This window comes from Mya arenaria, chromosome 15, assembly GCF_026914265.1.
Source record: "Mya arenaria isolate MELC-2E11 chromosome 15, ASM2691426v1".
In the NCBI taxonomy this organism is placed as follows: Eukaryota; Metazoa; Mollusca; class Bivalvia; order Myida; family Myidae; genus Mya; species Mya arenaria.
The window spans coordinates 29034527-29057173 of NC_069136.1; the positions used below are offsets into that span (position 1 = coordinate 29034527).

A 22647-nucleotide genomic window follows, 5' to 3' on the forward strand; every position below is an offset into this window, starting at 1 on the left:
CTAACCCCTCCCACAGCAACCATTCTAACCTCTCCCACAACAATCATTCTAACACCTCCCACAGCAACCAATCCAACCCCTCCCACAGCAACCAGTCAACCCCCTCCCACAGCAACCAGTCTAACCCCTCCCACAGCAACCAGTCTAACCTCTCCCACAGCAACCATTCTAACCCCTCCCACAGCAATCATTCTAACCCCTTCCACAGCAATCATTCTAACCCCTCCCACAGCAACCATTCTAATCCCTCCCACAGCAATCATTCTAACTCCTCCCACAGCAATCATTCTAACTCCTCCCACATCAACTATTCTAACCCCTCCCGCATCAACTATTCTAACCACTCCCACATCAACCAGTCCAACTTCTCCCACAGCAACCAGTCTAACCCCTTCAACAGTAGCGTGTCCAACATCTCCCACAGCAACTAGTCCAACCCCTTCCTCTGCAACCAGTCCATCCTCTCGCACAGCCACTAGTCCTACACTTAAAAATGAAAAGATGCCATATTTGTTTGTGCAAGTTTAAAGAATTAATTTGTATCACAGGCCTATAGATGATGACCTTGATGGAGAGGAGATGTCAGAGGGGGAGTATGGTGGTGATGACAGTAAGTCTGACATGTCATACGGCACACCCAGACACTCACAGCAGCATGAGATGACCGAGGAACGCAGAAAAAAATTACGAGAAATAGAGGTACGCTAAGGATATTTCTTATGTAACATACTGATGAAGGATGTACATTTGAAGGATGGCTTTAAGTAATGTACCTGCACCAATATACCAGTGTTAGCTGTTTCCTACTATTAGTAGATAAGAAAAGATTGCCTGATAATTGATTTTAAAAATTTGTGAATAATTCGAAAAAAGGTCAAAGAGCTGAACTTTTGTACATTGATACAATACAAAAGTGATACTGATGTCTTAGAACAAAGTTTATTTCAGATTTCACATTTCATTAGGAATAAGTAAAGAAATTAATATTTGAAAAAAATCTTACGTGAATCTGTAATATGTACGTAACCCTTGTTGTTACCAGGTGAAGGTGATGAGATATCAGGATGAGTTGGAGGTTGGGAAAAGAAGCCGCAAGTCCGGCATGTCTTTGTCAGAACAGGTGGAACACCACAGGAAAAAATTACTGTCAAAGGTGCTTGATTCTAGATTTTTCTGTTTATTGATTGTTAGAGCAGCTTTCAATTTAATAAGATACAGAAATAAACACTTTACTAAAGATTTTCAGGAAGTATCTCTTTGCTTTGTCAAATTTTTAGTTGTGAACTTTTCATGCCTTAAATGTTTCACCACTTTTGTACTATTTTATTCAATGGCAGAATCTACCCCACAAGAATGTATTTAAAAAGTGTAAACCATTCTTACATTGAAATCAGGTATTTTTGTGTATGTTTACAGGAGTTTTCAGATTCACCAAATCGAGACTCTAGGAAGCGCCACAGATCTGGTACCCCACCATCTCGCCAAGAAGACAGGTATCGCTATGATGACAGCCCAAAACGAAAAAGAGCTAAAAGGTAGGGCAACTTTTGTCAGAAGTTCAGATTAACACTGGCACTCTTAATAAAATTAATGATTTCCTTGCACAAACTTCTGGAAAGGTCTTGAGCATAAATGACTTAAAGTAGCTTATTACAATAAGTCAAAATACGTACCGGTACTGTAAAATCATTTATATTTGTGGGCTGAAATTTCATGGTTTTTCGAAAAAGGACAATTTCATAGGTACTTGTATTTGCGGATTTTCATATATTTTTTTGGGAGAGAAAAAAACACTGATTAATCGAAACTGTGATTCTAAATTGTCTGCAAAATCATCACGGGCATTATTATTCATGTTAATGTGAAGCTCATATCATTTCAATATTTATTTCAACTTTTTTTCATTCAATAAATTTACGTTCACTTGTTATATGTGCATAATTAATGCAGCTCAGAAATAATCAATAAAATATTTGTTACAAGAAATAAAGTCAAATGGCGACGATCAAACACACAAGGTTAATAATCAGAATGTTTTTGTGCCGCACAGGAGGTTTACAATCAGCTTGTTTTAATGTTCTGGCAATGTCATACAAAAAACTGAATGCAAGTACTAATAATTGACTTATCTTTCATTATCATTGAGGTAAAATAATATATGATGTAAAACATTTTAATAGTGATATAAGCTATGATTTAGGTACTTACAAGTTGTATACTGTGACCATGTATATTCATGTGAACATTAATGTCCCGCTAATTTTGATTATTTCACAGTATTTAGATTTGCTTATGATAAAATAATTAAAGTGAATTGTGATAAGCATCAAGATAAATCCTATTTAAAATCTACAAACTCTTAAACAAGCAACTATTATTCTATTTCAGAAAAAAAATCAAATAGTGAACTTACAATCCTGTAATAATTTCAAGGATATTGGGGCTTGATTTAAAAAAGATAAATACATATATTTATCATGCATACCGGTTATCAGCAGTTCGTTTGAAATAGTATGACCCTCCATTATCAACTTATTTTCACTGTAAAACCATAGTTTTAATTTTTGAATCGAGATATGGAGATTAACAGTCAATGCAAACTGTTTCTGCATCACATTATCTGTTTTATGTTTTTTCAGTCCAAAGAGGTCGCGGAAGTCAAGAACTAGGTCAAGGTCACCATACAGAAGGTCAAGGTCACGCAGCCCGAGTCGACAGAGGCGGAAATCCAAGAAGAGCAAACATAGAGATTAACCCAATTATTCATCACTGTCATACTGCTGTCATTTGTACATATAGCATACATGTGTTAATATAGAATTTTGTCTGGAAAATGTTTAAAGAGACTTCCATTGCGTTGTGAATGTTTTTCACAGTTACATAATACTGTTTGTTTTGAAGAATGATTGTAAATTAGAATTTATCAAACATTGTTAGGCAATAAAAACTCTTGACTTCAGAACTAGACATTTTATTTAAGGCTAGGCACTATAAGATTTAACTCACAAAATGAAAATTTTCAAATATTAGGCAATTCTAAAACAACAATGAATTTTGATTCTACTTAAAAGCCTGCATGTCATATGCATCTTGTTGGCAGTTTACCAGTAAAACATTTTGCTCAGTGCTCTTGTATCTCAATGTTTTGTGATGAAATTATTGTCAAATATAATAAAGGTGACTTGCATGAGTCATTAAACTATTGAAATGATGTCTTTGGTTGCTTTGATTAAATAATGTATGTGAGTCCAAGAACAATGGAGATAAGTTACTGTGACTCTGACACCTCATGAAGCATTGCAGATTTGGGTTTAAGCTCACCAGAGCAAAGTGCTCAATGTCAGCTAATTTGACAGGGTGATTGTCCGACATCCAGTGTAACATTTTCATTACAACTCCTTAACCACAGGTTCAATTTCAACAAAACCAGATCACTGAAACAGCTAGCCCAATTTCACAGAAATGTTCCTTAGTTGACCCTGAATCAAGTTCCTTGACCCATGTTGATTTGAAAGGAAACCATGGCCGCCAGGGGGCCGGGCTACTTTTCACTTTGTCTTTATGGAAAACTTTGAAAATCTTCTCATCAGAATCTGCAGGCTTGATTTTAAAATAACTAATAACAGGAATGTTTGTTAGGTGACCCTCTATCAAATTCCTTCATGTTGATTCGTAAAAAAAAAATGGCTGCCAGGTGTGAGGCTGCTTTACAATATGTCTAAATCGAAAACTTTGAGAATCTCATGAGAAACCATTTACCAGATGGTAAAAACAATTTCACAGGAATGTGTTTTAGGTAAATCTTGTATCATTTTTTTTTTCTTTATATCTTTTAATGATTGTTACAAAATTTTATAATTATAATAAAGACTTTATTATAATTATAAAATTTTGTAACAATCATTGCAGATATCAACTCGAAACTTCATAAAACTTTTCACCGTTACAATGTGAGAGTCATACCATTCGTAACTTTTTAACAAATACATATTGTCCATGTTTTTATACGCGTGTGGCATAATTTTTAAACCCTTTGTCCAATCAGATAGGGATACAGGGCCATCGTGGCACTTTGGTTTGAGGAGGTTTTTAGTTTGATCCCACCACTTTCTCGTGGCCTCTCAAAAGGAGATCAGGAAACAGACTTGAGAGTGATTCATGTCAGCTTTCAGCTGTTTTCACAAGCAGCTAAAATAGATAGGTACAAACTATAATACATGAGACATCATAACATTAAACACCTGTTTGGGCTTCATTTTTTGCACTTACTATGATAGCTATACTCTTTAAGTGTAATAAAACATCATATTTACTAAATTACGTTCATATTTAATATTGCATTAATAATGCATAATATTGAAAATGATTACATATGCTTAAGTGCATACCACACAACCATAAGAATCTTTGTTCACCTTATCAACAGCTACTGATCAATGAAAAACATGGCGTTGACATACAATTTCTGATTGTGTTGTCATTTTGAGGGTGTTTCATGTATTACTTCACATCTAAGACAAAAGGCAACTCGGATAACATTCCGTGCTATTGTTTTAAGAAGAATACCATAAAAATTAGTTTGACTAATCTGTGAAACTGCCTTATCTTTTATAAGCATGAAAACTAATTCAATTAGTGAACATGCTAGCCATCTCATGTTTGGTCAATTAGTGAACGTGTTAGCCATGTTGTGTTCGGTCAATTAGTGAACATATTAGCCATTTCATGTTCGGTCAATTAGTGAGCATATTAGCCATTTCATGTTCGGTCAATTAGTGAGCATATTAGCCATTTCATGTTTGGTCAATTAGTGAGCATGTTTGCCATTTCATGTTCGGTCAATTAGTGAGCATATTAGCCATTTCATGTTCGGTCAATTAGTGAGCATATTAGCCATTTCATGTTCGGTCAATTAGTGAGCATATTAGCCATTTCATGTTCGGTCAATTAGTAAGCATATTAGCCTTTTCATGTTCGGTCAAAAAGTGGACATGTTTTTGGTCAATGAGTGAACATGTTAGTCAACTTCTGTCAAAATGATTCAAACCCTAAAGGGGTCAACAGTAGGGCCTGTTGATGAACATGTTAGCCAAGTTAAGTCAAAACGATTCATTCCCGTCTTTAACAACAAATAACATGACTTGAATGAGCACCTCACTCAGCGTCACTTGTCTGAGGTCGTTTGTCAGAGGTGGTCAAAGTAATGTATTGGATTATGAGACCATGTGCTATTATGTATTTATGAAATAAATCCCTTTATTGTTAAGTTGCATGACAACACGTCAATCAATTGTTAACTATTTCCGCGCACACTGGACTTGCATAGATCATACAGGATACATAAATTTTCATATTTTAGCCAAATTCAAAACTTTTTATCTGTACGAAATAACACTATGATGGGATTTAATATATTGTACTTAATGTTCTATTTTTGCTCTGTTGAAATGGTATTATTGTCTAGCATAGATTTCAGTTACCATGAACATATGGAATAATGTCTGATTGTCTGACATATTTAAGATATACTGTTACTGCCTTCTCAATATTTACAAAGAGAGAAAAGTTCAAGTTTGATAAAAGTTTTATTAAAGCAATAATATATGTATCAAAATACTTCCACCAACAAAGGAGACTCAACAAATTAAAGCAGCATCACGGAACAAAGGTTGTAAAATTTCTTCAAATATTATGCAAACACAGGTACAATTTATGAGTTACACTCCTCCTCTAATGACAGTTATTAGCAAAATACATGTGTATCAAAAACATATAATAACATATTTCATGATAACATATCCCACAACATGCTGCATAGCAGAATGACAAATTGAGATCTAATAACAAAACAATTGGCCAAATTTTCAAAACTTTGTTTAATTTAACAAACTTGTTATCAAAGTTGTTACCGTAATTTTCAAATCTTTATTGCTCTGGAAATTTCATGGATACACATCATATGAACACATCATTAAATATTCCACATTTTAAAGATTACAAAGATCTTCTTAATCACGCTGTTAACTTTCACAAAGTTCTGAACACTTGTGTCAATGTCTCAATATTCCTCTGACAACTAAAATATTTACACATTTATTCAGCTTCATATGCTATAAAAGGCACATTTGTCTGCTGCCATACTAAGACACAACACTTTAATCGGTAGTTTGTCACAACATTTAAATGTGCATTTCCATTATTTGAAATACATACCAAATAGAGAGTCAATATTCCACTTATTTTTACATGTACTGTTAGGGGCCCATCTTATCAATGACTAAATATCATAGAATCAAGTATTTAGATTAAAATTGTATTTAGATTGCATTAAATTGAAATTGTAAATTCACACAAGTTATGTCTTATGTGACTGATAAACCAATTTGTTTTAAAATCGATAATATACCTAATAAAATGTGGTCATACAATATGATCGTTGAGAAGAGAGGGTCCCTTTACCTACAAGTACTTAAAAACTCTGTTTCACATTCAAACAAATGCAAACATACAAGCACCATAATGCACAGAACTGAAGAACGACACAGAATTCTTTCAGCAAAACTGATAATAGACAAAACTAACACAGTATACAAGAACAGCTACAGTAACTGACAACCTGTCGATACATAATGACACACTCCGTTATACGTAGCATCTCTTATGAGATTAACACAGTTGTAAATAATCAACCATTTGCTAAAATCATAAAACTAACATAAGCACAATTGATGCAATCAATACTAGGATGTTTTTTCTCCTCTATTCTTTTTCTTGTCCAGCATAGCCAAGTTGGTCTGTACATTTGGCTCGTTAGGATTCAGAGCTAAAGCCTTCCGGTACAGTTGTTCTGCCTCCTCCAGTTTCCCCCACCGATGATATAATACAGCTGCAAAATAATACAAAAACATTCCAAACATGATTTATACATACGTGTGGCAGATACTACATACATGTGACATATACTACATACATGTGGCATATACTACATACGTGTGACATATACTACACACATGTGGCAGATACTACATACATGTGACATATACTACAAACATGTGGCAGATACTACATACATGTGGCAGATACTACATACATGTGGCAGATACTACATACATGTGACATATACTACATACATGTGACATATACTACATACATGTGACATATACTACATACATGTGACATATACTACATACATGTGGCAGATACTACATACGTGTGGCATATACTACATACATGTGGCATATACTACATACAAGTGGCAGATACTACATACATGTGGCAGATACTACATACATGTGGCAGATACTACATACATGTGACATATACTACATACATGTGACATATACTACATACATGTGACATATACTACATACGTGTGGCAGATACTACATACATGTGGCAGATACTACATACATGTGGCAGATACTACATACATGTGGCAGATACTACATACATGTGACATATACTACATACATGTGGCAGATACTACATACGTGTGGCAGATACTACATACATGTGGCATATATTACATACGTGTGGCAGATACTACATACGTATGACAGATACTACATACATGTGACATATACTACATACATGTGGCAGATACTACATACATGTGGCAGATACTACATACATGTGACATATACTACATACATGTGACATATACTACATACATGTGGCAGATACTACATACATGTGACATATACTACATACATATGGCAGATACTACATACGTGTGGCAGATACTACATACATGTGACATATACTACATACATGTGGCAGATACTACATACATGTGGCAGATACTACATACATGTGACATATACTACATACGTGTGGCAGATACTACATACATGTGGCAGATACTACATACATGTGGCAGATACTACATACGTGTGGCAGATACTACATACATGTGGCAGATACTACATACATGTGACAGATACTACATACATGTGGCAGATACTACATACATGTGATAGATACTACATACATGTGGCAGATACTACATACATGTGGCAGATACTACATACATGTGACATATACTACATACATGTGGCAGATACTACATACATGTGGCAGATACTACATACATGTGACAGATACTACATACAAGTGGCAGATACTACATACATGTGGCGGATACTACATACATGTGACATATACTACATACGTGTGGCAGATACTACATACATGTGGCAGATACTACATACATGTGGCAGATAATACATACGTGTGGCAGATACTACATACATATGACAGATACTATGTACATGTGGCAGATACTACATACATGTGACATATACTACATACATGTGGTAGATACTACATACATGTTAGTGTTCGATTAACAGCTGTTTTCCTCTATTGATTCAGAGGCAATAAGTATTAAAGCCAGATTGATGAGAGTTAGAACTGCAATATATATTAAAGGCATATTGTATATATGAAAAACATGCCTATCAAGACTCATAAACATCACATTTTATCTAACATTCATTTTGGTAGACGTCCACCATGGTGACAAGAAGGCTAAGGCAATGTGATCCTTTTTTTGAAACAAGACAAGGAAGAAATGAATACATTGTTTGATATGAACAAATTTTTACCGTAGTTTGCAACATAAAGTGCTTTGGTAGGTGCAAGCTGCATTGCCTTCTCAAAGTACTTTGAGCTCTCCTCAAACTTGGATATCTTGCCATATGAGTTGCCAATGTTAAAGTACAGCTGAGGCTCGTTGGGAAGGTATTTAAGGCCTTGCTTGCCGACCTCTATACTTGTATCATATTTCTCTGAAATAAATACTGGCGTGTAATGTTTCATTCTCAAAGTGCTTTTTTTACCATCAACAAATAAAACTATAGAGGCAAAGTGCTAAATATTACATAACAATTCATAGCCATTTCAAGCGGATAAAAATGAACTAAAAAACCTTTATAATTTATTATTATGTAGATAGGTGGTAATATTGCTACAGACAGAGAATCAGATCTTGCCATTACTGTATTGAGTAATATACAGTATGTTAGCAGATCAATGTTTGTCTTCGTGGTGTAAGGCCAAGCAAGACTTACCTAGGGAGTCATACACTATAGCCATGTTTGTCCAGGCATTCAGGTGAGTGGGTTTTAGCCTTGTGGCATTTGTCCAGGCCTCGATGGCTCGATCATATTGCTTCACATCCAGATACTGAGGAGGGAAGATGTTACGTTCCAGAATTGAACAAGAACTATATGTAAGAATATGGCGTATCAGTAGATTGCTAGAATGTCTAAGAGATGAACAAACTACATTATTATTTTAAAAACAAAGCCCTACAAATCCTTAATATATATGTATATCATTGGTTCAGCAAATAACTTTCAACACATCAAGGACAAACAACTTGAAAATATCAAGTGTGCTCAAACACTACATTAAGCACTATTTCAACCATTCACATGAGTGAGTGCAGTGTTGGGAATGAACTCCAGCAATCAATGTTTACCAAGTTTCCGAGGTTATAGAAGCAGTCGGGGTATTTCCTCCTGTGTGTTATAGCCCGGTAGTAACATTTCTCAGCCTCGCTAAATTTCTTCAGCGTCGCCTTCACAATACCAAGATTCATCCAGGCTGCTGCAAACTCCTCTCTACCAGCACAAAGTGTAATACAATTGTATTTTTTAAGAGAGCATAAAAAGCATCTTTAAAGTATATTCCTTAATATAGGTAGTGCTTTGGTGACTTAATTCATTGTAAACGTTGGTTTACTATTTAAATTAAGACCAATATAGAATACTAACCCTGAATGCATCCAACTTAAACAAGAAGTTACTGGTTAACTAAAATGTTTTCAAAGAAGTCTTACAAGTCGTAATTTAGAAGGTAAGCAGAAACATTTGGAGGACAATTTCTTTATACACAAAGTTGTCATAAAGAGAGACTCTTGATAGACTAGTCAACTGCTAATTCTAGATTAACTTTGCCTTGTTTAAGGTCATTTCTGTCCTTAAGGATGTTCCCTTCATAGCCAGGTCAAAATGAATCCTATACCATACCTGATGTCAACTGCTGACTGTAGGAGTAGTTCAGCCTCTATAAGGTCATTCCTGTCCTTGAGGATGTTCCCTAAGTTGTTCATGGCCTGGTCATACCGTGGGTTTAACCTGGAGTACAAGGCGTTATTAAAGTAACTAATCAATGTTATGTCTCACTATGTTGTTTACTCAGTGATTATAAGAAACCAAAAATGTAAGTCTCTAACTCTCTCAACTAAAACATATGAAGCATAACAGCCCATGACTAGCCAGTGATTCTATCATAGGTCTGTCAACAAGCATTCTGTCAACAATACACTTCTATCATAGATTTGTTTATTAGAGTTCATGCATAAAAGCACTTCTGTCCACTTGAGTTCTGGCATAAATACACTTATCTGTCCACCAGAGTCCTAAAATAAAACACTTATGTCATATATGATATATCTGTCCACTACAATTATTCTTTCACAGAAATACTTGATTCCAATCAAAGACCTATCCACCAGAGTTCTGGCGTATACACACTTCTGTAATAGACCTGTCCACCAGAGTTCTGGCATATACACACTTCTGTCTTAGACCTGTCCACCAGAGTTCTGGCATATACACACTTCTGTCATAGAGCTGTCCACCAGAGTTCTGGCATATACACACTCCTGTCATAGACCTGTCCACCAGAGTTCTGGCACATACACACTTCTGTCATAGACCTGTCCACCAGAGTTCTGGCACATACACACTTCTGTCATAGAGCTGTCCACCAGAGTTCTGGCACATACACACTTCTGTCATAGACCTGTCCACCAGAGTTTTGGCATATATACATTCCTGTCATAGACCAGTCAACCAGAGTTCTGGCATATATACATTCCTGTCATAGAGCTGTCTACCAGAGTTCTGGCATATAAACATTCCTGTCATAGACCTGTCCACCAGAGTTCTGGCATATATACATTCCTGTCATAGACCTGTCTACCAGAGTTCTGGCATATATACATTCCTGTCATAGAGCTGTTCACCAGAGTTCTGGCATATATACATTCCTGTCATAGACCAGTCCACCAGAGTTCTGGCATATATACATTCCTGTCATAGAGCTGTCTACCAGAGTTCTGGCATATATACATTCCTGTCATAGAGCTGTCCACCAGAGTTCTGGCATATATACATTCCTGTCATAGAGCTGTCCACCAGAGTTCTGGCATATATACATTCCTGTCATAGACCTGTCTACCAGAGTTCTGGCATATATACATTCCTGTCATAGAGCTGTCCACCAGAGTTCTGGCATATATACATTCCTGTCATTGACTTGTCAACCAGAGTTCTGGCATATATACATTCCTGTCATAGACCTGTCCACCAGAGTTCTGGCATATATACATTCCTGTCATAGACCAGTCCACCAGAGTTCTGGCATATATACATTCCTGTCATAGACCAGTCCACCAGAGTTCTGGCATATATACATTCCTGTCATAGAGCTGTCCACCAGAGTTCTGGCATATATACATTCCTGTCATAGACCAGTCCACCAGAGTTCTGGCATATATACATTCCTGTCATAGACCTGTCCACCAGAGTTCTGGCATATATACATTCCTGTCATAGACCTGTCAACCAGAGTTCTGGCATATATATATTCCTGTCATAGACCTGTCAACCAGAGTTCTGGCATATATACATTCCTGTCATAGACCTGTCCACCAGAGTTCTGGCATATATATATTCCTGTCATAGACCTGTCAACCAGAGTTCTGGCATATATACATTCCTGTCATAGACCTGTCAACCAGAGTTCTGGCATATATACATTCCTGTCATAGACCTGTCCACCAGAGTTCTGGCATATATACATTCCTGTCATAGACCAGTCCACCAGAGTTCTGGCATATATACATTCCTGTTATAGACCTGTCTACCAGAGTTCTGGCATATATACATTCCTGTCATAGACCTGTCCACCAGAGTTCTGGCATATATATATTCCTGTCATAGAGCTGTCCACCAGAGTTCTGGCATATATACATTCCTGTCATAGACCTGTCCACCAGAGTTCTGGCATATATACATTCCTGTCATAGACCTGTCTACCAGAGTTCTGGCATATATACATTCCTGTCATAGACCTGTCTACCAGAGTTCTGGCATATATACATTCCTGTCATAGACCTGTCTACCAGAGTTCTGGCATATATACATTCCTGTCATAGAGCTGTCCACCAGAGTTCTGGCATATATACATTCCTGTCATAGACCAGTCCACCAGAGTTCTGGCATATATACATTCCTGTCATAGACCAGTCCACCAGAGTTCTGGCATATATACATTCCTGTCATAGACCAGTCCACCAGAGTTCTGGCATATATACATTCCTGTCATAGACCAGTCCACCAGAGTTCTGGCATATATACATTCCTGTCATAGACCAGTCCACCAGAGTTCTGGCATATATACATTCCTGTCATTGACCTTTCCAGAGTTCTGGCATATATACATTCCTGTCATAGAGCTGTCCACCAGAGTTCTGGCATATATACATTCCTGTCATAGACCAGTCCACAAGAGTTCTGGCATATATACACTCCTGTCATAGACCTGTCCACCAGAGTTTTGGCATATATACATTCCTGTCATAGAGCTGTCCACCAGAGTCCTGGCATATATACATTCCTGTCATAGACCAGTCCACCAGAGTTCTGGCATATATACATTCCTGTCATAGACCTGTCCACCAGAGTTCTGGCATATATACATTCCTGTCATAGAGTTGTCTACCAGAGTTCTGGCATATATACATTCCTGTCATAGACCTGTCTACCAGAGTTCTGGCATATATACATTCCTGTCATAGACCTGTCCACCAGAGTTCTGGCATATATACATTCCTGTCATAGACCTGTCCACAAGAGTTCTGGCATATATACATTCCTGTCATAGACCTGTCTACCAGAGTTCTGGCATATATACATTCCTGTCATAGACCTGTCTACCAGAGTTCTGGCATATATACATTCCTGTCATAGAGCTGTCCTGTCTACCTTTCATAGACCTGTCCACCAGAGTTCTGGCATATATACACTCCTGTCATAGACCTGTCTACCAGAGTTCTGGCATATATACATTCCTGTCATAGAGCTGTCCTGTCCACCTGTCATAGACCTGTCCACCAGAGTTCTGGCATATATACATTCCTGTCATAGACCAGTCCACCAGAGTTCTGGCATATATACATTCCTGTCATAGACCTGTCTACCAGAGTTCTGGCATATATACATTCCTGTCATAGACCTGTCCACCAGAGTTCTGGCATATATATATTCCTGTCATAGAGCTGTCCACCAGAGTTCTGGCATATATACATTCCTGTCATAGACCAGTCCACCAGAGTTCTGGCATATATACATTCCTGTCATAGACCTGTCCACCAGAGTTCTGGCATATAAACATTCCTGTCATAGACCTGTCTACCAGAGTTCTGGCATATATACATTCCTGTCATAGACCTGTCTACCAGAGTTCTGGCATATATACATTCCTGTCATAGAGCTGTCCACCAGAGTTCTGGCATATATACATTCCTGTCATAGACCAGTCCACCAGAGTTCTGGCATATATACATTCCTGTCATAGACCAGTCCACCAGAGTTCTGGCATATATACATTCCTGTCATAGACCAGTCCACCAGAGTTCTGGCATATATACATTCCTGTCAAAGACCAGTCCACCAGAGTTCTGGCATATATACATTCCTGTCATAGACCAGTCCACCAGAGTTCTGGCATATATACATTCCTGTCATAGACCAGTCCACCAGAGTTCTGGCATATATACATTCCTGTCATTGACCTTTCCACCAGAGTTCTGGCATATATACATTCCTGTCATAGAGCTGTCCACCAGAGTTCTGGCATATATACATTCCTGTCATAGACCAGTCCACAAGAGTTCTGGCATATATACACTCCTGTCATAGACCTGTCCACCAGAGTTCTGGCATATATACATTCCTGTCATAGACCAGTCCCCCAGAGTTCTGGCATATATACATTCCTGTCATAGAGCTGTCCACCAGAGTTTTGGCATATATACATTCCTGTCATAGAGCTGTCCACCAGAGTTCTGGCATATATACATTCCTGTCATAGACCTGTCCACCAGAGTTCTGGCATATATACATTCCTGTCATAGACCTGTCCACCAGAGTTCTGGCATATATACATTCCTGTCATAGAGTTGTCTACCAGAGTTCTGGCATATATACATTCCTGTCATAGACCTGTCTACCAGAGTTCTGGCATATATACATTCCTGTCATAGACCTGTTCACCAGAGTTCTGGCATATATACATTCCTGTCATAGACCTGTCCACCAGAGTTCTGGCATATATACATTCCTGTCATAGACCTGTCAACCAGAGTTCTGGCATATATACATTCCTGTCATAGAGCTGGCCACCAGAGTTCTGGCATATATACATTCCTGTCATAGAGCTGGCCACAAGTGTTCTGGCATATATACACTCCTGTCATAGACCTGTCAACCAGAGTTCTGGCATATATACATTCCTGTCATAGAGCTGGCCACCAGAGTTCTGGCATATATACATTCCTGTCATAGAGCTGGCCACCAGAGTTCTGGCATATATACATTCCTGTCATAGACCTGTCCACCAGAGTTCTGGCATATATACATTACTGTCATAGAGCTGTCTACCAGAGTTCTGGCATATATACATTCCTGTCATAGACCAGTCTACCAGAGTTCTGGCATATATACATTCCTGTCATAGACCAGTCCACCAGAGTTCTGGCATATATACATTCCTGTCATAGACCTGTCCACTAGAGTTCTGGCATATATACATTACTGTCATAGAGCTGTCTACCAGAGTTCTGGCATATATACATTCCTGTCATAGACCAGTCTACCAGAGTTCTGGCATATATACATTCCTGTCATAGACCTGTCCACCAGAGTTCTGGCATATATACATTCCTGTCATAGACCTGTCCACCAGAGTTCTGGCATATATACATTCCTGTCATAGACCTGTCCACCAGAGTTCTGGCATATATACATTCCTGTCATAGACCAGTCCACCAGAGTTCTGGCATATATACATTCCTGTCATAGACCAGTCCACCAGAGTTCTGGCATATATACATTCCTGTCATAGACCAGTCCACCAGAGTTCTGGCATATATACATTCCTGTCAAAGACCAGTCCACCAGAGTTCTGGCATATATACATTCCTGTCATAGACCAGTCCACCAGAGTTCTGGCATATATACATTCCTGTCATAGACCAGTCCACCAGAGTTCTGGCATATATACATTCCTGTCATTGACCTTTCCACCAGAGTTCTGGCATATATACATTCCTGTCATAGAGCTGTCCACCAGAGTTCTGGCATATATACATTCCTGTCATAGACCAGTCCACAAGAGTTCTGGCATATATACACTCCTGTCATAGACCTGTCCACCAGAGTTCTGGCATATATACATTCCTGTCATAGACCAGTCCCCCAGAGTTCTGGCATATATACATTCCTGTCATAGAGCTGTCCACCAGAGTTTTGGCATATATACATTCCTGTCATAGAGCTGTCCACCAGAGTTCTGGCATATATACATTCCTGTCATAGACCAGTCCACCAGAGTTCTGGCATATATACATTCCTGTCATAGACCTGTCCACCAGAGTTCTGGCATATATACATTCCTGTCATAGAGTTGTCTACCAGAGTTCTGGCATATATACATTCCTGTCATAGACCTGTCTACCAGAGTTCTGGCATATATACATTCCTGTCATAGACCTGTTCACCAGAGTTCTGGCATATATACATTCCTGTCATAGACCTGTCCACCAGAGTTCTGGCATATATACATTCCTGTCATAGACCTGTCAACCAGAGTTCTGGCATATATACATTCCTGTCATAGAGCTGGCCACCAGAGTTCTGGCATATATACATTCCTGTCATAGAGCTGGCCACAAGTGTTCTGGCATATATACACTCCTGTCATAGACCTGTCAACCAGAGTTCTGGCATATATACATTCCTGTCATAGAGCTGGCCACCAGAGTTCTGGCATATATACATTCCTGTCATAGAGCTGGCCACCAGAGTTCTGGCATATATACATTCCTGTCATAGACCTGTCCACCAGAGTTCTGGCATATATACATTACTGTCATAGAGCTGTCTACCAGAGTTCTGGCATATATACATTCCTGTCATAGACCAGTCTACCAGAGTTCTGGCATATATACATTCCTGTCATAGACCAGTCCACCAGAGTTCTGGCATATATACATTCCTGTCATAGACCTGTCCACTAGAGTTCTGGCATATATACATTACTGTCATAGAGCTGTCTACCAGAGTTCTGGCATATATACATTCCTGTCATAGACCAGTCTACCAGAGTTCTGGCATATATACATTCCTGTCATAGACCTGTCCACCAGAGTTCTGGCATATATACATTCCTGTCATAGACCTGTCCACCAGAGTTCTGGCATATATACATTCCTGTCATAGAGCTGTCCACCAGAGTTCTGGCATATATACATTCCTGTCATAGACCAGTCTACCAGAGTTCTGGCATATATACATTCCTGTCATAGACCTGTCCACCAGAGTTCTGGCATATATACATTCCTGTCATAGACCTGTCCACCAGAGTTCTGGCATATATACATTCCTGTCATAGAGTTGTCTACCAGAGTTCTGGCATATATACATTCCTGTCATAGACCTGTCTACCAGAGTTCTGGCATATATACATTCCTGTCATAGACCTGTCTACCAGAGTTCTGGCATATATACATTCCTGTCATAGACCTGTCCACCAGAGTTCTGGCATATATACATTCCTGTCATACACCTGTCCACCAGAGTTCTGGCATATATACATTCCTGTCATAGAGTTGTCTACCAGAGTTCTGGCATATATACATTCCTGTCATAGACCTGTCTACCAGAGTTCTTGCATATATACATTCCTGTCATAGACCTGTCCACCAGAGTTCTAGCATATATACATTCCTGTCATAGACCTGTCCACCAGAGTTCTGGCATATATACATTCCTGTCATAGAGCTGTCCACCAGAGTTCTGGCATATATACATTCCTGTCATAGAGCTGTCCACCAGAGTTCTGGCATATATACATTCCTGTCATAGAGCTGGCCACCAGAGTTCTGGCATATATACATTCCTGTCATAGACCTGTCCACCAGAGTTCTGGCATATATACATTACTGTCATAGAGCTGTCTACCAGAGTTCTGGCATATATACATTCCTGTCATAGACCAGTCTACCAGAGTTCTGGCATATATACATTCCTGTCATAGACCAGTCCACCAGAGTTCTGGCATATATACATTCCTGTCATAGACCTGTCCACTAGAGTTCTGGCATATATACATTACTGTCATAGAGCTGTCTACCAGAGTTCTGGCATATATACATTCCTGTCATAGACCAGTCTACCAGAGTTCTGGCATATATACATTCCTGTCATAGACCTGTCCACCAGAGTTCTGGCATATATACATTCCTGTCATAGACCTGTCCACTAGAGTTCTGGCATATATATATTCCTGTCATAGACCTGTCCACTAGAGTTCTGGCATATATATATTCCTGTCATAGACCTGTCCACCAGAGTTTTGGCATATATACATTCCTGTCATAGACCTGTCCACCAGAGTTCTGGCATATATATATTCCTGTCATAGACCTGTCCACCAGAGTTCTGGCATATATACATTCCTGTCATAGACCTGTCTACCAGAGTTCTGGCATATATACATTCCTGTCATAGACCTGTCCACCAGAGTTCTGGCATATATACATTCCTGTCATAGACCTGTCCAGTAGAGTTCTGGCATATATACATTCCTGTCATAGACCTGTCCACCAGAGTTCTGGCATATATACATTCCTGTCATAGACCAGTCCACAAGAGTTCTGGCATATATACATTCCTGTCATAGACCTGTCTACCAGAGTTCTGGCATATATACATTCCTGTCATAGACCTGTCTACCAGAGTTCTGGCATATATACATTCCTGTCATAGAGCTGTCCTGTCCACCTGTCATAGACCTGTCCACCAGAGTTCTGGCATATATACACTCCTGTCATAGACCTGTCCACCAGTGTTCTGGCATATATACACTCCTGTCATAGACCTGTCCCCCAGAGTTCTGGCATATATACACTCTTGTCATAGACCTGTCCACCAGAGTTTTGGCATATATACATTCCTGTCATAGACCTGTCCACCAGAGTTCTGGCATATACACACTTCTGTCATATACCTGTCCACCAGAGTTCTGGCATATATACACTCCTGTCATAGACCTGTCCACCAGAGTTCTGGCATATATACACTCTTGTCACAGACCTGTCCACCAGAGTTCTGGTGTATACACACTTCTATCATTGACCTGTCCACCAGAGTTCTTGTGTATATACACACTCCTGTCATACACCTGACTACCAGAGTTCTGGCACATACACACTTCTGTCATAGACCTGTCCACCAGAGTTCTGGCACATACACACTTCTGTCATAGACCTGTCCACCAGAGTTCTGGCACATACACAATTCTGTCATTGACCTGTCCACCAGAGTTCTGGCACACACACACTTTTGTCATAGACCTGTCCACCAGAGTTCTGGCACATACTAACTTTTGTCATAGACCTGTCCACCAGATTTCTGGCACATACACACTTCTGTCATTGACCTGTCCACCAGAGTTCTGGCACATACACACTTTTGTCATTGACCTGTCCACCAGAGTTCTGGCACATACACACTTCTGTCATTGACCTGTCCACCAGAGTTCTGGCACATACACACTTCTGTCATAGATCCTTTTTTTCTGTTTGTTGCTGATATACATCAGTCAAGCATACATCATTCTGACAAAAAAGGATAAAAATATTTATTCGTTCAATGTTAAATCTTTTATTGTTTTCAAAATCATGTTAAATAATTAAAAACTTACATCTTTATGCATTAATTAAGTTCAAGTGATTTTTGCAAGGAACAATCATTAGTACTTGGTCACTTACTCAATGGCATATCTGTATCTCTCAATAGCTACATCAGTATTTCCATGATCAGCATTTAACTTTGCAATGTTGTAGTGGACCTTGAATGTTACAACAATTTTAGTCAAACATGTGTAAGTAAGCTTATCAAAAATCCTTGTAATACTGACACGCTACAAATATCCATTAAACATGTGCAACATTACCATTTGAAAGCAGCATTATTGTACTATTGCATGTCAATGGTAAGGTTTTATAATAACATTTGATAGTTAATACAGTCGAAACTCGTTATGTCGACTTTGTCAGGACCTAGGGAAAAAAGTCGAGATAACAAACATTCGACACAAACGAATTACAAAAAATATATACTATCACCAATACCAACACATTTGAATTTGAGTTATGTCCAACATACGATTTCTTCAATTGAACAGTCTTGTTACCGTCGTGAAAACAGCAAACGTATTATTGAAAAATTAAGTGAAAAAATGAATCATTTGTGACAAATTTATTTAATTCATGTTTATGGATTACACAAAACATATATAAAACCACAATTAAAAACACTTGTAGATTGTAAGGAAACAGTATAGCACATATGACAACAACTTAAAATAGTACATTAGATATGACTTACCAATTAACCTCCAACTATGACAGATTGTTATTTTGACACGCACCGTAATTTAGCGACATGCCGCAAACCGTCATAAATATTTTTGCACATACAACTTGATCTACAGTTCGACATAAGAAACAAGGGAAATGTGCGAAATTCGATCATAGGGACTTAAATATGAGGTCGACATAGCGAAAAAGTCGAGATAGAAAAATGAACACAAGCAGATTTAATTTATATAGAATAAGAAGGAATAAATTCGGGACTGGAGAATATAGTCGACACAACCGGAAAGTCAAGATATCCGACGTCGACATAGCGAGTTTGGACTGTATTAGTAAACTTTTTACACACATAATAAAGACAAAACCTCCGAACCCAATAACATTCAACATGTTCAATTCTGCAACAAATCAACCACACTTGTCTTAAACCTAGCAACAATTTGAAGTTTGAACTTTGCACAAAGCATAAAAAAGTTTAATGACTTTACAGTTTGCCATAGTAACCTACCTTGGCATTTCTCGGACAGACATGAGCGCCGGAGGTGAAGAGGTCCATCTCATGTTTCCACTGGGCACTACGCTGGACAGACCGGGCCATAAACACACCATACAAGACAAACATGCACAGGAACACTGGCTGGAAGAACATCAATGTAATAACTTAAAGGGAAAGCTATCAAGTGGTTAATTGATGTAACATATACTGTAAGTATTAATGAGCTATATCATAGCACAAATAAATCCGTAGGTTTTTAAAGTCCAGTCAAAACTTTTAAACAAGTTGTCCATGACCAGGATGACATTTCGGTATGTTGTATATTAAATATCAATGACTTAATGTTTTTATTTGTAATCAACACATTTCTAATGACAGATGCCTCCGAATCCACTCTAACACACTTCAGTTCTAGACCTGCTCTTATTGAGGGTTAACTTTAAAGCCTCTAGGGACCGAGTAGGAAGCTTTGCCAGGAAGTATTGGGTTGGCTTTTCTGTAGTCCTTATCATGATCTAAAATCATGCAAAATGTTAAAACTTAGTTGAGGAACATAATGACACTTTTGCCCCGGTCCAAAATTACAAAATATGGAATAAATATGAGTTAAATTGTTTTGTGTTCAAAACGTGCTATGTTTGAGAGACATTTTAAGATGAAATCAACACATGCCTATTTTATCTGATTTTTTTAATTGGAAGGTAAACTAATTTTGCAAACAGTTAATTAGATTAAATTAAACAGCAAGTATTCCATTATTCCAAAAAGATACCAGGAGGTTGCAAGTATGATTTTGTTCAATTTTAAACAATGATCCTATGAGTTACCTTGGCATACTCCAGGAAAGGGCTACAGATCAGTCCAACACAGAGCACCACAAGCATATATGAATACATGAATAATGAACCTATGAATTACCTTGGCATACTCCAGGAAAGGGCTACAGATCAGTCCAACACAGAGCACCATAAGCATACATGAATACATGAACAATGATCCTATGAGTTACCTTGGCAAACTCCAGGAAAGGGCTACAAATCAGTCCAACACAGAGCACCACAAGCATACATGAATACATGAACAATGATCCTATGAGTTACCTTGGCATACTCCAGGAAAGGGCTACAAATCAGTCCAACACAGAGCACCACAAGCATATATGAATACATGAACAATGATCCTATGAGTTACCTTGGCATACTCCAGGAAAGGGCTACAGATCAGTCCAACACAGAGCACCACAAGCATACATGAATACATGAACAATGATCCTATGAGTTACCTTGGCATACTCCAGGAAAGGGCTACAAATCAGTCCAACACAGAGCACCACAAGCATACAGGAATACATGAACAATGATCCTATGAGTTACCTTGGCATACTAAAGGAAAGGGCTACAGATCAGTCCAACACAGAGCACCACAAGCATATAGGAATACATGTACAATAATCCTATGAGTTACCTTGGCATACTCCAGGAAAGGGCTACAGATCTGTCCAACACAGAGCACCACAAGCATACATGAATACATGAACAATGATCCTATGAGTTACCTTGGCATACTCCAGGAAAGGGCAACAGATCTGTCCAACACAGAGCACCACAAGCATACAGGAATACATGTACAATAATCCTATGAGTTACCTTGGCATACTCCAGGAAAGGGCTACAGATCTGTCCAACACAGACCACCACAAGCATACAGGAATACATGTACAATAATCCTATGAGTTACCTTGGCATACTCCAGGAAAGGGCTACAGATCTGTCCAACACAGACCACCACAAGCATACATGAATACATGAACAATGATCCTATTAGTTACCCTGGCATACTCCAGGAAAGGGCTACAGATCTGTCCAACACAGAGCACCACAAGCATACAGGAATACATGTACAATAATCCTATGAGTTATCTTGGCATACCCTGGGAAAGCGCTACAGATCTGCCCAACACAGAGCCCCACAAGCATACAGGAATAAATGTACAATAATCCTATGAGTTACCTTGGCATACTCCAGGAAAGGGCTACAGATCTGTCCAACACAGAGCACCACAAGCATACAGGAATACATGTACAATAATCCTATGCGTTACCTTGGCATACCCCAGGAAATACAATGTAGCAACAGATCTCTTGAACACAGAGCACCACAAGCATACATGAATACATGTACAATACTCCTACGAGTTACCTTGGAATACCCCAGGAAATACAATGCAGCAACAGATATGTTGAACACAGAGCACAACAAGCATACATGAATACAAGTAACAATAATCCTATGAGTTATCTTGGCATACCCTGGGAAAGAGCTACAGATCTGTTTAACACAGCGCACCACAAGAATACATGTACAATAATCCTATGAGTTACCTTGGCATACCCTGGGAAAGAGCTACAGATGTGTTTAA

General features: G+C 38.5%; 2 protein-coding genes across 4 annotated transcripts in view; one reads left to right on the top strand and one right to left on the bottom strand.

Annotated features, from left to right (window-relative positions):
• Window positions 1-3211, top strand: part of LOC128219066 (U2 snRNP-associated SURP motif-containing protein-like) — a 52902-nt gene extending 49691 nt beyond the window's left edge. For both annotated transcript variants that reach the window (XM_052926883.1, XM_052926884.1), the window contains exons 20-23: window positions 549-699; window positions 1043-1153; window positions 1417-1535; window positions 2640-3211. In XM_052926883.1, coding sequence (XP_052782843.1) covers window positions 549-699; window positions 1043-1153; window positions 1417-1535; window positions 2640-2754 — 496 coding nt within the window. In that variant the 3' untranslated portion in view covers window positions 2755-3211. The remainder of the gene's footprint in view (window positions 1-548; window positions 700-1042; window positions 1154-1416; window positions 1536-2639) is intronic.
• Window positions 3212-5566: 2355 nt separating this feature from the next.
• LOC128220376 (protein O-mannosyl-transferase TMTC4-like) overlaps window positions 5567-22647 on the bottom strand; it is a 57655-nt gene continuing 40574 nt past the window's right edge. For both annotated transcript variants that reach the window (XM_052928747.1, XM_052928746.1), the window contains exons 10-16: window positions 20241-20369; window positions 19127-19206; window positions 10035-10142; window positions 9485-9626; window positions 9072-9186; window positions 8607-8789; window positions 5567-6886 (exon numbers count right to left, since the gene is read on the bottom strand). In XM_052928747.1, coding sequence (XP_052784707.1) covers window positions 6741-6886; window positions 8607-8789; window positions 9072-9186; window positions 9485-9626; window positions 10035-10142; window positions 19127-19206; window positions 20241-20369 — 903 coding nt within the window. In that variant the 3' untranslated portion in view covers window positions 5567-6740. The remainder of the gene's footprint in view (window positions 6887-8606; window positions 8790-9071; window positions 9187-9484; window positions 9627-10034; window positions 10143-19126; window positions 19207-20240; window positions 20370-22647) is intronic.